Source organism: Plectropomus leopardus, chromosome 11 (assembly GCF_008729295.1).
Source record: "Plectropomus leopardus isolate mb chromosome 11, YSFRI_Pleo_2.0, whole genome shotgun sequence".
Lineage (NCBI taxonomy): Eukaryota > Metazoa > Chordata > Actinopteri > Perciformes > Serranidae > Plectropomus > Plectropomus leopardus.
This window is the reverse complement of record NC_056473.1, coordinates 17,148,480-17,164,157: the sequence shown is the minus strand read 5'-3', so window position 1 is coordinate 17,164,157 and position 15,678 is coordinate 17,148,480. Positions and strand designations below refer to the sequence as shown.

The 15,678-nt window shown below is 39.3% G+C and overlaps 1 protein-coding gene across 1 annotated transcript in view; it reads left to right on the top strand.

Annotated features, from left to right (window-relative positions):
- Positions 1-15,678, top strand: part of cttnbp2 (cortactin binding protein 2) — a 127,710-nt gene that overhangs the window by 75,078 nt on the left and 36,954 nt on the right. The window contains 5 exon segments of the mRNA XM_042495910.1: positions 4,852-4,951; positions 7,840-7,990; positions 10,750-10,950; positions 11,863-11,980; positions 12,661-12,951. Coding sequence (XP_042351844.1) covers positions 4,852-4,951; positions 7,840-7,990; positions 10,750-10,950; positions 11,863-11,980; positions 12,661-12,951 — 861 coding nt within the window.

Genomic DNA, 15,678 nt, shown 5'->3' with positions numbered 1-15,678 from the left:
TATTTGAGAAAGAGATTATGGTTTGGGTTAAAATGAAAAGATTTATGCCGTCACGGCTCACTGGCAGTAGCCCTGAAGGCAAACTTCTCCCATGTATTTCCCAAAATACTGGCTGCTGCCCCCAGAGACTTATCGATATATGGGTTATGAGATTTTTGTGCTCCGGTCCCTTTTTTCCTGTGGTATTTTTGTGATTGCTTTGGTCCAAAGCACTGATGTGTATGTACATTTTAAAGTGTAGGTGACTCCAGTGAGAATTGAAACCCTGTCTGTGGTTTTTGTGTTCAGTGGTTGGCTGGATGATTTATTGATTTTTAAAGAGTAGTCTTAAAGGAACACCCAGAGGCTTTTATTGATTCATATTGACTGAAAGAAAAAGAAACACAAACACAAACAAAGTTTGCACACAGAATTGATTGTTCTATGAGCGTGGCTGATATAATGACATACAATATGTGATGCACTCCGTACAGGAACCCCTGAGATAAAGATTATTACGTCAATGCATAGAATACATAAAAGAAATGTACAGTATGTGTATATACACACACAATCCATTTTTTAATGCAGATTTTTTCATTCACTCCATTTAATAAGTGCTATTGTTGGCCTTTGTCAAGGTTTACATATAAATGTCTGCCAGTGTTATTACTTGCTGTTATCCATAATAGGCATAAGTGTGGACAAAATCATGCCTGTGGTTCTATGTGTGTGTGTGTGTGTGTGTGTGTTCCCATCTTGCCCATTACTGGTCGAATAGGCCCTTTTTCATGTTCACATTTACTGTATACTCAAGGTGCTCTAGTGGTTGCAGAAAAAAATAAAATAAAATATATATATACAAGATACAGATATACATATACATATTTAAAGCAAATTATGGCTGAAAGTGGACTTTAAATGACAGATTAGATGTATACAGTCTGGATAGTCATTTAGCTGTTGCCCCGTTCCAGAGCTGCTAGCAGTAAGAGATGATAAAGTGCTAAATATCCTGCAAAAGAGGCCTTCAGAAGGAACAAGACTTAGATGTATCAAATCTATGACATTTCTCTTTTAAAAGAGATTTGAACCACAAAATCTCCCTGCCACCTGTATACTTACCACAACTCATAGTCTCTGCGGAAGCATGATGTTATATTATAATTTCAACTAAATTAAACATGACTTTGTGCTTTAGTTGGCATTTAGTGAGAGGAAAATGAGATGCTAATGTTCGGTTTGCTGTCACTTTGAGTAAAAATATTCCCTCCTGCATGTAGCCTTGACTGGTAGTACATTGTTGAGCTTTAGTGAAGAAATTCAGGGCAGCATAGTGGTGTCGTGGTATGCACTGTAGCCTTACTGAGGGTTCAAGGTTTGAACTGTTGGGCTGGTGGGGGCCCTTCTGTGTAGAGTTTGCATGTTTTCTGGCTTCCTCCCATAATCTAAAGACATGCAGGTTAATTGGTAACTCTAAATTGGCCGCAGGTCTGTATGTGAGTATGAACGGTTGTCCATCTCTTTGTGTCAGTCCTGTGAGAATCTGGCAGTCTGTTTTGGGTGTGCCCCATTTCTTACCCTGCTAGGATATGTTACAGCACCCCTTAAAGCCCTTAACACGATGAGCGGGGATGTCTAATGAATGTATGAATGAAGAAAACTCGGCCGAGGTTCTGTAAAGATGTAGCCCAGGGTGTAGCTCAAATATAGAATATTAGCTCAGATTATAGAATAATAAGCGTTAGGTTATATATCACTCAGATTGACCACAGAAAAGAAAACATGTCAGAAATTTGGCTGATTATTAAAACAGATTATTACTTAAAATTTAGCATACAGAAAAATTGCCAAACACTGCTACTACCCCCCACCCACTGACGGCGAGTGTGCTGCTTACCTTCAGCTTTTCAAACTAATAACACACAATAGATATCCACGAAATGTTAAGAAAAGTAATATTCTCTCACCTATTTCACTTATTAGACAGAGAAATGTGAAGAAAAAACTTTTGAATTCAACTTTCACACAGTCACTGACGTCCATTGTTCCAACAATTGCCAGTTCTGGTTTGGTTGAAATGAATCCTTAATTCACCAAGTCAGATTTAAAAAAAATGTCGTAATTCCCCATGGTCTATCTCTGCCTGCTGGCTGGCTGCTGGCTGTTTACAGTCCTGTAACTTACCCCTCCACCACTAGGTGTTGCAGTATCTTTCAACTCAGGTGCCAGTTCCACCAGTAGAGACTGGAGACTGAGTTTCGGTGTCGCGAGCTGTGCACCACATACCATGAGTTTAATACAAAGAGGAGCCGGCTGTTTACAGTCCTGTAACTGTGTGATAGAAAAAGGAGCCAGCTGTTCACAGTCCTGTAACTTATCTGTCCACCACTAGTGTCTTTCAGCAGGTGTCAGTTTCAGTGTAGAGCAGAGATCTCTGAAACCTAGTGGCATCCCTATTTTGCTGTGCTTTTACAGCTACATAAAGATGCAGTGAGAGAACAAAGACTTGATGCGGTTGATAAACACTCACCATGTGCTGCTGTGGAGTCTGTAACTGCGTGAGCTGCAGCTGATCCCATTATGTTGGCTGCCATTAAATGAGATGGACTGTCATGTCAGGGCTGTAACCTCAGCACAGATGTAGACTACGTGCGTCTTTCAGTTGACACACGGCAGATAGACTTTGAGTAGCACACACACGGAATAATTAATGCATGCAGACCCAAATTTCAGGCACCCATACACACACATACTGCAGGTCTATCAGGATGTGCTCCCCTGCTGAGATGTTTAGTAACATTCTGTCAGCTGCGGAGCGCTGATCTATGAACACGACTAATGCAGCTGAAGGACAGCTGTGCTGAGGGATTATAGGCGGAGTTACACAGAGAGGACACACTCTCACACACAGACACAGTGACTTTAGTCTTCCTCCTTATTAATATTTTATTGTCCTTCGCCTTTCCCAAGAGGTTTCTCTCTCAACTGATTGCAGTTACCTTTCTTCCTTCATTTCCCAAACCAACAGATTTACGTTGCTATGTTCAAACCAAACATAGACTTTTTTTTGTTTGTTTTAACTCTTATGTAGTGTTTCGTTTTTTACAAAATAACAGAACATTCCCTGACATTGGACCTCTTAAGTATATGCTTATATGTATTTATTTATTTATTTATTTATTTATTATTTATTTATTATTATTATTATTATTATTATTATTATTATTATTATTATTATTATTATTATTATTATTATTATTATATCTGTGTAATTTTAAGTATACAATTCAATAAGTTATAACAACCTACTGTACCTGATTAAACCCCCAGAGACCTTACCTAGGTGTACCTTGAGTCCACCTTTGTGTAAAAGTGTTCATTTTCAGTTGCAGACTGGTCATCATGTGTTGCATTGTGTAAACCCCTTTGTGACACTGCATTCACTGAGTTATAGATGGTTGTTTTACATCTTTCCAGGCCACCGATATAATTTTCTTGGCAATCAACAAAAGTATCCTCAGTATATACCACTGATCTGTGCTATATTTGTCTCAAAGTATAACTCCTATGGGACATCTAACTCCATAATTTTGTCAATTTCTTACGCTTCCCCAAAACCTTTGAATCATTGGTCAGTCTCAAAAAATATTGGTGTGGTCCCAAATTTATCCCTAATTTTGCCAACACAGTGCCACTGATGTTTCTTTTATATGACAAGAAAATGAGTAGAGCATTAAAATATCTGATTTTTAGTTTCTGATCAAACTCCATAATTGAGTATTGATTCCTTTGTGATACAATTCGCACACAGATCTTTCCATATATAATCTTACATGATCATATTTAATTCTAATTATCATTTTTCTTTGATGTTCCAGGTATTTTGTGATTGTTCTTAAAATTGGGAAAATATTTGAATTCTGTTCTATTAAATAACTGGTTCATTGTGCTGAGACCTTTGAGAATAAATGTTTTTATATACAGAAAATAAATTGATGCATGAAATTTAATGCCAGATTCACTCCATTTTCATTCTGTACTAGTTTCTGTTTGCTCCTGCTGTGCCGTACAGTGACACATAGTGAATGTAAAACTGTTTTTGTGTAGGCTGTTGTCACATACACTACAGAGAGCTGAAGTCCTCCTGCCCCACTTCTGTTTTGTTCCACTAGCTTTTAATGTTCTGTGTTATTTCTCATAAAAGCGTTCTTTCATCAGTGAATAGCTTGAAGTGTTTTTTGGGGGGATTTCTGTCCGTATTCAAAGATAAATGGGAACTGTACTATTGTACTGGAGAGTAAACAATGTCTGTCATTTATACAAAGAAAAAAGACCGCCTCCATGGCTAAAACTCATGGGAAATATAATAGTCGAAAGCCAAGAAAGTTATTGTTGATTTATCTTTGTTGTTACAAAACGAGAAGGTGCTGAAATTTGATTTATTTTAGCATATTGGGCAGAAGAAAAAGGCGGCACTGTATCATGTTTCATCTTTTCAGAAGAACCAGCGACAGAAACCATACTGTCTGGCTGAAGTTAGTGTAACTTATCTTAACAAGGTGGCTGGACTGTGTCTCTCTATAAAACACTAAAGGCCATTGATGACAGCGCTTTCTACCAAGTGATTAATAAACGACTCGTTGAAACAGTGATTTCGGATGATTTTGTCCGCATACCTACTACACAGACTACAGTAACAAAGGCAACATGATGAGTGGTTGCTATGCTCTGCTATCTGCATTGGCATCATTTACTTATTTTTAATGATGTTGTATTTGAATGTGATTTATTAATTCTGCCTTTCACTGCGTATAACAGAAGACTACAACATAAACATTATTTTTTTATCTGTCATTTCTCTTTAATCAGAGTGTGTGAAGCTGCTGCTGTCCTCTGGATCACCTGCTGATGTCTCGGATGAAAATGGATTCACACCTTTACACTTTGCTGCCGCCCATGGCCACAGCAGGTCAGCTCAGAAGCTCTTGTGCTGTAACTCCTCAGTCCTAGAAGCTAAACTTAATCTAAACAATTGAAGGGTTGCTGGTTTGAGGCCTTGCAGTCTACATCTTAAAGTGTCCCCGGGCAAGATACTGAGTCCCAGGTTGCTATCGTGAGTGCATGAGAATGTTAATCTTATGAGCAGGTGGCGTCTTGTATAGTAGTCTTGGTCACCAGTGTGTGTTTAATTGGAGAGAATGGTGCTTTATTTGTATAGCAGAATTCATACAACAGGGCAATTCAAAATATAAAACAGTCAGCATTCAAGGATAGAGACTTGCAATAACAGAGTAAAGAGAAAATATATAACAAGTAAAATTAATTATGAAATGATTTACAATGCTTTTTTTTCAAAAAAAAAAAAATCACCATTAAAATGAGCAAACTGCAGACAAAAGGTGCAAAGATAAAAAGGATAAGTCCCAAACTGCTTGTTTTGTCTGTTCAGTCCATACCCAAAGATATTTTTTAACTCATTTAAATATCGAAAAGAGAAAAAAAATCATCACACTTGAGAAGCTGGAACCATTTGGCATTTTAACTCAACAAATGTCAGTAAAGGTTAATCCAATGTCAAGATGTTGTTTTGCTTATTTTTTGGTTGACCTACTCATCTGTTAATCAGCTTATTGTTTCACCACTGGTTCCAGCTTTACTAAAAAACAAATTTTAAAGGGATATTTCACCCCCAAATTCAAAATACACTTTTTTCCCCCTTTCCTGTAGTGCTATTTATAAATCTAGGTTGTTTGGGTGTGAGTTGCAGAGTGTATTTCTGATTTGGGGGTGGACTGCCCTCTGTGGAGCATATCGCTGTGATACCTTTGGTTAAATGTTAGCTGTTATCTAATACTGTTCTTGGATCTCATTTTTGAGACTTGACCGCTCTCGTCTAGTGTATCATTGGCCCCTGAAATCATAACACTTTAGTTATTCTGATATCACCTACGTTGTTTTCAATCGATGACACATGACTATATATTTTGCTATGAGTCTCCCATGTGTGAAATAAGAACAAGACCAATGCCGGTAACCATGTTGAGTTTCGGTGCCAGCATGTCTGCTGTCACCATGTCAGTATCAACTGGTGGCTTTGTGGCCCACAGTATAGACTGTCAGGTTGAGAATAGCTCTGCATCACTCATTAAGCTTTATGGGGTGATTTCCCGCAGCTAGAATCACCTCACTTCAACTGGTCAGCTGTTGTCAGTGTTTGCAGCTTGATTCCACCTCTAATGATTGGTAATTTATTACCAAGCTCTTATTATTAATTATTAATAACATCTGTTTGTACACTACACGCACAGTCAGGTTTGATTACACATATCAGTCCTGATGCATTGGCAGTGTGAAGCATACAGCAGGAGAGATTGTCAGCTATAGTGAAGTGTGTGTGTCTGTGCGTGTGTGTGTGTGTGTGTGTGTGTGTGTGTGCGTGCGTGTGTGTGTGTTTGTGGGTGAGCCAAAACACGATGCCCAGGACCAGCTGGGGAATGTGCAATGTTGTAATATCTGATCACAGTGTTATTTATAGAGTGGGAATATCCAAAAGGTATGCTGACACACACACACACACACACACACACACACACACACACACACACACACACACACACACAAACACGCACACACACACTGAGAGTTTATTTTATGGGGTTAACAGTTTTTTCGGTGGTCGTGACTCAGAGTCGTGGTAGCAGATGGGCTCAGTTTTCCTCAGATGATCTGCTCTCTGGTTGGGGTGTGATGGATGTCTTCTCTTGTCTGTGAACAGGTGGTGCTCCCACTCATAACTTTGGTGTTTGTGTGAGTGTGTAATCATTGTAACGCGTGATATTAAGTATTTGGTTTGGAGCATGACCTTTTAATGGATTTTTTTCAGTATGTCTGAAATCAATATCATATTTTTTGTCATCTAGCAGTGAATTGCAAATTGCAACCATCTAAAACTTCTCCCACCTAGAATTCCTTTGTTTTCTTTTATTCAGGAGGTTTTTATCTAAAGCGGAATTATCCACAGAGGTTTCTTCCTTATCCAAAACGAACAAACCAGTTGACTGAAACAGCTATAAACGCGTAATAAAACAGTTTCACATTATAAATCAGTGAATCTCAGACATGGTTTGGCATCTTGGGGATGGGTTGCTCACGTTTTTCTGATCCAGACCTGGTGTTTTTAACTTAAAAAAAACCAAATGAAGCAGTTTCAGATTAAAAATCCGTGACAGCTAGTCCAAGCCATGCAAATGTGAAGTCACCTTCTCTCTGATAACTTAAGATCCTGATAGTGATAGTGTCCTCGCTCCTTCTCAGCAGCAGCCTTTTTCCCAGATATGGTCGCCTCTGGCTCCAGAGATGGTGACGGCCAAAATACCAAACTCAAGACTTCAAAAGGGAGTCCCCAAAGTAATGGGTGATGTCACAATAGATATGCCCATTATTTTTACAGTCTACGGTCAAATGACATAAAAATGCATCCCATGACATAGTTATTGCTGCATTTACAGTGTTTTTTAAAATTTTTATCTCGCCTTTAAGTTCAGCCAAAAAATCAATCTAAATAAAAAGTTGTAAAAACGCATACCCAAGTGTTAACACTGCCTTATAACAATGAGTCAGTGATGACAGAAATGACAGAAAAGGTGAAGGCATAACGTGACCACTGTTCTTACAATACAAAATTAACAGATAATATTGACCAATTAAATCTGCTATATGTATATATATATTGGATGTCTTGTGAAGCTCATCTTCCTCCTGCATGTATGAGTAAGTACTGAACAGTATGTGTATAATATGTCTGTATTTATAAGTATGTTGGTACGTGGTTTCTAACGTTGCGCTCCCTCACCCCAGCTGTGTGGAGGTGCTGCTGTCTGCTGGAGCTGCTGTGGACTCGGTGGCAACGGGGGGACAGACCTCCCTCTTCCTCGCATGCGAGGCAGGGAGGCTGCACTGTGTGCAAGTCCTGCTGAGCGCCGGAGCCGATCGCTCATGCACCACAACAGTAAGTCTGAGCCCCCAAGCTGGCTATCGGATTTACACCTCAGGAAACTTTTTGTTTTTTTGACTTGGTGCAGTTAGAAAACGTGTCAACCCCCATGATCATTATTGACAGCTCCACACTGCACTTGGATTCTTGTTTCTAGATTAGATTTATACTTAAAGTTATTGCCCAAATGTTTGACATCTTTGTGTTTCTGAAGAAAACGGTCCTAGGTAACTTTAAACTTTGAAAACTTTAGCTCCATTCGACCAAAAAGTGTATTTTTATATTGTTTTAAAAGCCTTGATGAAGATCTACAGTGGCTGACACATGTTGGCTCTTTTAATGATTTAAGCCACTACAATAAAGGCTTATATATGTATCCTTATTCCCCACATCTTGTTTTTTCCACATTTTCCAAGAACACAAACTTTGATTTTTGATCTATGTTTGATGATACAGAGTAACCAGTAATCTTTTTCCTAAAAAGGGCATTTTTTTGAAGTGCAGAAAAGCAACATCTTACAAAGAGGGATTGGTGTTGTCAGAGGTGTTAGAGAATGAAACATTTTGGTCTTTCAGCTTGTGAAAATTACATTGATTATCTTGTCCACAGTTTATGATTTTAAGATAAATCACAGACAATAAATTGGAGTAGATAGTAGATAAACATGTAGCTTTGCAGTTAAAATGTAATGGATCTTGTGCCCTTTGATTGCTCACTGTACCCTGCTCCAGACATTTAAAAGATCCCTATTTTGTATATTATTTCCACAGTTCAGAACCATTTTGATAGCCTATACTTTAAGAAAATACCAGGTCAAAATTCCTCGATTAAACACACAGAATCCTCCCTTTGTTTCCTCATTCACACATTTCTCTCACTTTCTCACCCATTACTAACACTCCTCATTGTTTTACACTTGTGTTCTTTTGGGAGGCCTTTCGACTGATTGCTAGAAGCTAATTGATATATGGGCTTCCTGGGTCTCCATGGTAACCATAGGGGCCTGTTGGTTGCAGTGGAAGCGTGTGATGAGACCCTATATTTAGTTAATGTACCTGCTTTTGTTCTACATTTAGCCCGGCTCCCCTGCTGAGCCAGAGGAGCTGCCAAAAGTCTCTGTAGCATATCTGACCTCTTCAGCTCACATGTATTTTTAGACACTAGAAAATGTTGGCCAGTGTGTGTTTGGTCAAACGTAATGATTTAACACAGAGGAGGAGCTCTGAACTGGGTGAAGACAAAACCGTCTGATGCAGTACAGCTGCAGCTTATTTTTATTTTTACCCTTATGTTAATTCATGTTCATTTAGGATAAAACAAACCACCTGATATACAATATACCAATACAAAAATATAAAAATTCAGATAAAAAGTAGTCTACTCATTTTTTAATTACTCAGCTGCATAATTAGCAGCTGATTTGCATTTTCTCCCAAATTTTCTTCCCATAGCGGTTACCAGAATCAATTTTGGTGCTGTTTTTGCTACAAGAGGAACTTATTTGTTGTTCACTGCAGTGATAAATGACCTCATGCAGCAGAAAATACAACTTTAGTAGGAGTGGAGGCATAAAATACAAGTGAAATTCGGCTTAAATGAGATGAGTCATTCAGGTTAGAGATTCTGGTATTTTCAGTGAAAAATCAGTATAAACTAAAAACATTGAATCATGCAGTATATTTACTAGAATGTGTGCTTGAATATGTTTAAACTATAACGAAAAAATTTTATTTAATAGATTTAAAAAAAAAAAAATTTAATCAGTCAACAGGAAATTGATAACAACACTTCTGATCAATTAATTCAGCGGGTTCCTGCTTTTAAAATGGGAATATTGTCTGGGTTCTTTTTTTTGATATCCTGTTATAGTAAACTAGATTTTGGGGGCAGTTTGGATTGTTAGTCAAAGAAAACAAAACCTTGTATATGTCAATTTGGAATTTACAGTGGCAGTTTTTCAACAGGGCCCCTTTTTTATTTATTTATTATTATTCTGTCTGCACTAGATAATTATCTTTTAGGGACCAGCTATTGTCACATGGGAGCAAGTGATTGTCATGTGGAAACAGGTTCTTTGTTTGTGGGAACAAGTTATTATGTTGTGGGAACCAGATCATTATGTGCGCAGGGGTTAATTATCTTTTGTGTACAAGGTATTGTCTTGTGGGAATCAGTAAATTATTTTATGGGAACAATTTAATTATCATGTGCTTTCAAAGTAAATATCTTGTGGGAACAGGTTTCCTTGTGGGAACAGGTTTCCTTGTGGGAACGAGTTCATTATCTTATGGGAACACAATAATTATTTTGGAGGGATCAAGTTATTTTCTAGTGGTAACAAGTTAATTATCTTTTGGAAACAAGATAATCAACTTGTGAGCACAAAATAAAAAATATCACCTTTTGGGACTTTGGGGGCTCTCTGCTTTTCTCTATTATAGACAGTTATAAAACATTTAACTGACCAACCAATGAATTGTTTAATCAAGAACGTAATTGGCAGACTGTGATCAATAGTGCAAATAACTGTTATCTGTGGTTGCAGTATGAACCTGCATAGGACATAAGTGGTTCTCAACATTTATTGACTTGTAATCAAATTATTGCTCGATGCTCTCCTCTGACAGGCGGCGTGAAAAGCAAATCACTTCAGTTCTACTTTGCATACACATTAATAATTCAAAACTCTCATTCGATATGAACAGACTTCAGTCTGAGTGTTTTGTTTTTATTGAACAGGAACTCATGAATCATATTTCATCTTTCTCTGCAGGACGGCTGCACGACTCTCCACGCAGCAGTGCGCTCTGGACACGTCGACACGCTGCGTCTCATCCTCTGTCACCCATCTCAGGGTGACCCCACTGTGACCTCTGACCTCCCTGCCACCCTGGCATTGCCTGCTGACCTGCTGAACCACGCCAACAGTGATGGCTGGACGTCTGCACACATGGCTGCTGCCCTGGGCCTCAAGGTGAGAAAGAGCCCCCGGAATATGTGATAACAGTAACTTAAACTTTAACTTGTGGTTTAAACTTTAATAATTACACTCTGCCTACCAAAAAGCAGACAGAATATTAGCCTTACATTCATCAGATTGATTGCAATTTAACTCTAAAGGATATTGCTGTATGAATGGGAAATACCTCATCCAGAGCAGGCTCTTGTCGTCTAAAGTAATGTGCTGGCACATGATGAAAGAAACAAAAAGATGCCAAAATTTGCGTGGACATCTACAGCATCTTTCACTTTCTTTCACCGGGGAAGGGCGTGGCTTCGACATTTCATGTGAAGGTCTCATGTACTACTTCCTAACATAATGAAACAACTTTATAAAGCAATGATGTGTCTTCTGTCTTTTGTGGTCAGAAAAGAGTTTAGAGGGTTTAATCACATTGGTAGTAAGTCAACCTTCACTACTGATTTGCTGCTATCAGTCTTTAAGATATTGGAGAAATGTTTTCACTATTCTGTGCATTTATGTACACTACACTGACTCTCTATAGTACCTGTACACTTCCACTTATGTCCAGTCCTGCCATCAGTCTCCACAGCAGCAGGATAACGGGACATCTAACCTTGCTGGCTAAACCGTCCCACTCAGCTCAAACAAATGCAGGAGACAGAGACACCCGACTAGACTAGACTCCACTGAGCGTCTGACTTGAATATAAATGAAGACCGCCACTCATTGATCCGTGCTTTCATGAAACACAACAGCTTGTGTTGCAAAAACCACCCTGCACTGTACACGTTTATTACTCACAAAGACCAAGTAACCTGTCCCTCTTGAAAACGCTACGTTATATCTTGTTTTTTGAACATGATCTCTCTCTCTGTGTGTGTGTGTGTGTGTGTGTGTGTGTGTGTGTGTGTGTGTGTCTAGGAGTGCCTGGAGGTGCTGTGCAGCCACAGTGAACAGGACATCGGGAGGAGGGATAAGTGTAATCGCACTATTCATGACGTGGCAACTGATGACTGCAAAGATCTACTTGAAAACCTCCGTGAGTGAGTGTGTCTGTGTGTGTTTGTGTTTGTCTGCGGGTTTTATGCCTTGGAGATGAATTCTGCCTCTGACCCAGCCTACTCCCATCACTGCAAAAAAAAATCATTCAAATTTGCAAAGACTCGTAGCACTTCATTAATTCATTTATAATACATTTCTCTTTGTAAATCCAAGCTTTTTGTCATTTGTACATTTATATCAATTTTGCATTACTGCTTGGTCTTGAAATTTTGATCAATAATGCAATTTTTGTTTTAATCTTTTTTTTTTTTTTCCTTTTTTGAATGATTATAGGTATTTAATAGGGGGGTTATCTCCATAAGCCATTTTTGGCTTTTAATCTCTCCTGCACAGTGTTTAAACTTTTTAAATTTTTTTAAAATCTTTTCTATTCATGTGTATGTGCAAATAAAAAACCCTGAAAATAGCACTTGTGTCTCTTGCACATTTTAACACGTAGGCCTACTCTTAAAGGATGTTAAATATCTATGCTAAATATGAATTTAATGTTACTTTTTTGAGAATTGCAACAGAATAAGCTGCATTATATTATATTTAAGATGACATATAATCACTATTCTGCCCATCAGACATCTGATCCAAAGAAAGAAATGCCTCGATTGACCCCAGACTGTTATTACTTTACCTACTGTGACATTATTTTCTCCTCTCCTCAAGACTCATACCGGGTCCTGGTGCGCCTCCAGTGTTCAGGGGGAGGAGGAGCGGGATCCATGTGTCCTGTGGAGGCCCTGGAGGAGGAGGCAAAGTGCGTCACCAGCAGCCATTTGGCGCTTGGCAGAGTGTCTGTGGATCGGTCGATGCGTTGGTGTCAGCTGCACTCCACCCTCAGCCACGCCTTCACCTCCTACCTCCAGACTGTCTGTGGGGAATGTCAGACGGCCAGGGAGGAGGCGCAACGCCCACCACTAGGCCTTGGCCCCGCCAGTATAGCTTCCATCCTTATAGGTGAGAAGACACCTTTTTATGTCACTGCGCCCCTTCCTTAACTCCTCCTTTCCTTATTTGCTCTTTATTTTCCTTCTCTTTTACCCTCGTTCTCCCTCTTGTCACGCGTTTCCTTCTCCTTTCCTTTCTTTACTCTTCTCTCTCCATCTTCTTCCCATTTCCCCTTCCTTTCGTACTGTCATTACTCTATCACTCATACGTCCCATCTCTTTTCACGACTCCATCTTTTTGTGCCTCTGCGTCGTGTCAGCTGTGGCCGGAGGCATTATGTCTTGGGGTTGTCCATATGTCTCTACGTCCATGCGTACGTCTGTATGTACATCTAGCCCATTCTTGTAAACGCGATATCTTAAGAACACTTCGAGAGAATTTCTTCATACTTAGCACAAACATCCACTTGGACTCAAAAAGTAACTGATTAGATTTTGCTGGTCATAGGTCAAACTTCAAGGTCACTGCGACCTCATCTGTCTCATTCTTGTGAACGCAATATCTCAAAACAGTTAGAACACCTTGAGGAAATTTACTCAAATTTGACACAAACGTTCACTTGGATTCAGTGATGAGCTGATTAGAATTTGGAGTCTAAAGATCAAGGTAACTGTGACTTTTCACTTTTCATCCGTTTGTGAACGCAATTTCTCAAGATGGCCTTGAGGGAGTTTCCTCAAATTTGGCACAAACATCCACTTGGTCTCAAGAATGAACTGATTGAAGCACCCTTGTTTTCACAGACATGGATGTAAACTGTGAGTGCAACTTGACTGGTTTGTGGAGGCGTAGCAGTATATCTAATGTTTATTTTCCTTCTTTACCTCCTTCCCTCCTAATTTCTCTTTTCCTTCACACACCATGTGACATTACTTTTCTTTGACTCTTATTTTTCTTACTGTTATCTCCTGTCTCGTCTCTCTTTGCTTTTCCTTTTCTTTGCTTGCCTCCTTGTCCATCTTGATGACCTCAGGGGACAGAGAGGACAGATGGAGACAGAGACATGTTTTCTATCTGCTGATGTTTAAGCTGCTACTCTTAGTTTACTCTCAGCCTTTTTGTGTCCCTGTTCGATCACAGTGTGCGACTGCAGCTGAATGTGATAAAGAGCAGGATAAGGTATATCTTGTTGGCAGTGGTCCGTTCCCTGTTGTTGTCTATTACTCTGTTTAACTGTAGCTTTATGTTGCAGACGCCTTTCTGTGTCGTGTAAACTTAACACACCTCTTAGAATAATGGACTGTAGCATATGGGCGCCTTTGTCAGGTTATGTAAGGAACCCTGAGGCAGACACACCGGACGTCCTCAGGTCATGGCCAGCAACCTTTGTGAACAGCTGATTGTGTCAAATGTCCTGTAAGAACTAAATAGCTCATCCATGTGTTAATGCTGACAGAGAAAGGATCTTTGATTAATTTGGTTCATTTTGTGTTCATATCTAAAGCTGATTCTCTACCTTTTGGGAGAGTTAATCTACTAGTTACAACATTTAGTGTTGACACTTAAGGCAATAATTTGGCTCTTAAGTTTCAGGCTAGATAGTGGGGTTGTATAGGGTACTCATCCATAGTCTGTGGATTACCTACAGTAGATGTCAGTCATCACACCCACAATCAAAGTTAAATGATTTTTCTCAATAGGGTCTGGCTTTTAAGAGAGCGGCTTCATTTTCCTGTTGGAAATCACTGTCTAAAATTAAGGTAAAGCTGTGAATAATCACAATGTAGTGTACACTAAAACTGATATTGGGTTTGGGGTTTTTTTTTTTTTTTGGTGGGGGGGTGTTTAGGTGGCTAAAATACATTTTGTTGTTGACCTGTCCACAGCAGTTTATCTTCTCTGTGGTGGTGCATGTTTCTCCTTCTTAAAACTGGGGCACTTGCCAACACGCATATTGTAGGTAATACACTCTCAAAGTATATTATACAACCCAGCTTCTAAAGATGTGAATTATCCCTTTAATTACAAAGTTGAGTCTTTCGGTATGACTTGTCTCCTGTGTGTTTAGCTGCTGCGAGACATGCAGTGACAGAAGAGATGTTTGGTTGATGGTCAGAGCTTCACACACACACACACACACACACACACACAATACTGTTTGTCTTCTGTTAAATGGATGAATAATTAATGTGTTGGAACATGTGGAGAGCGTGTGTGTTGCTTCTGTGTGTTTTCCTGGTGATCAAATGTCATCATTGTGCGGTTGGTTCTCCTCTCCAACTAGATGCTGGTTTAGGGTTAAAGTTACATTCGTACGTGTGTGTGTGTGTGTACGTGCGTGTGTGCGTGTGTCACAGTGGAGTGGTGTCTGAGTCCCAGACTGATAAAAAGAAAATCGATGTCCTCTGCCTCAAATGGCAAAGACATTTGAGGCAGAGGCTCTCTCTCTCTGCCTCAGTCTTTCATGGTTGTCGGTCGTTGCATCTCATTACATGTTTACTGTTTCTTACACTGTTACTGTGTTTTACACACAACATGGAGAGAGACTGTGTGTTTACGTGTGTTTTGGGGATGACGATGAAAGAAAGCTCAAGCAGAAGAGGGATGCATAATGCATGAGAAAGAGGGGTAGAGGGAGGGGAGGAAGATGCCAATTTAGGAGAAAATGTCTCTTTTGTGTGTCAAAGGGGATCAAACTGCAGACATCCAGACACTCTTTGGTGTCTGGCTTTGTGTCTGCACGCGTGTCTTATTTGCTTCAACATATCTGCATATATTTCAACCAGAGCATGTTTG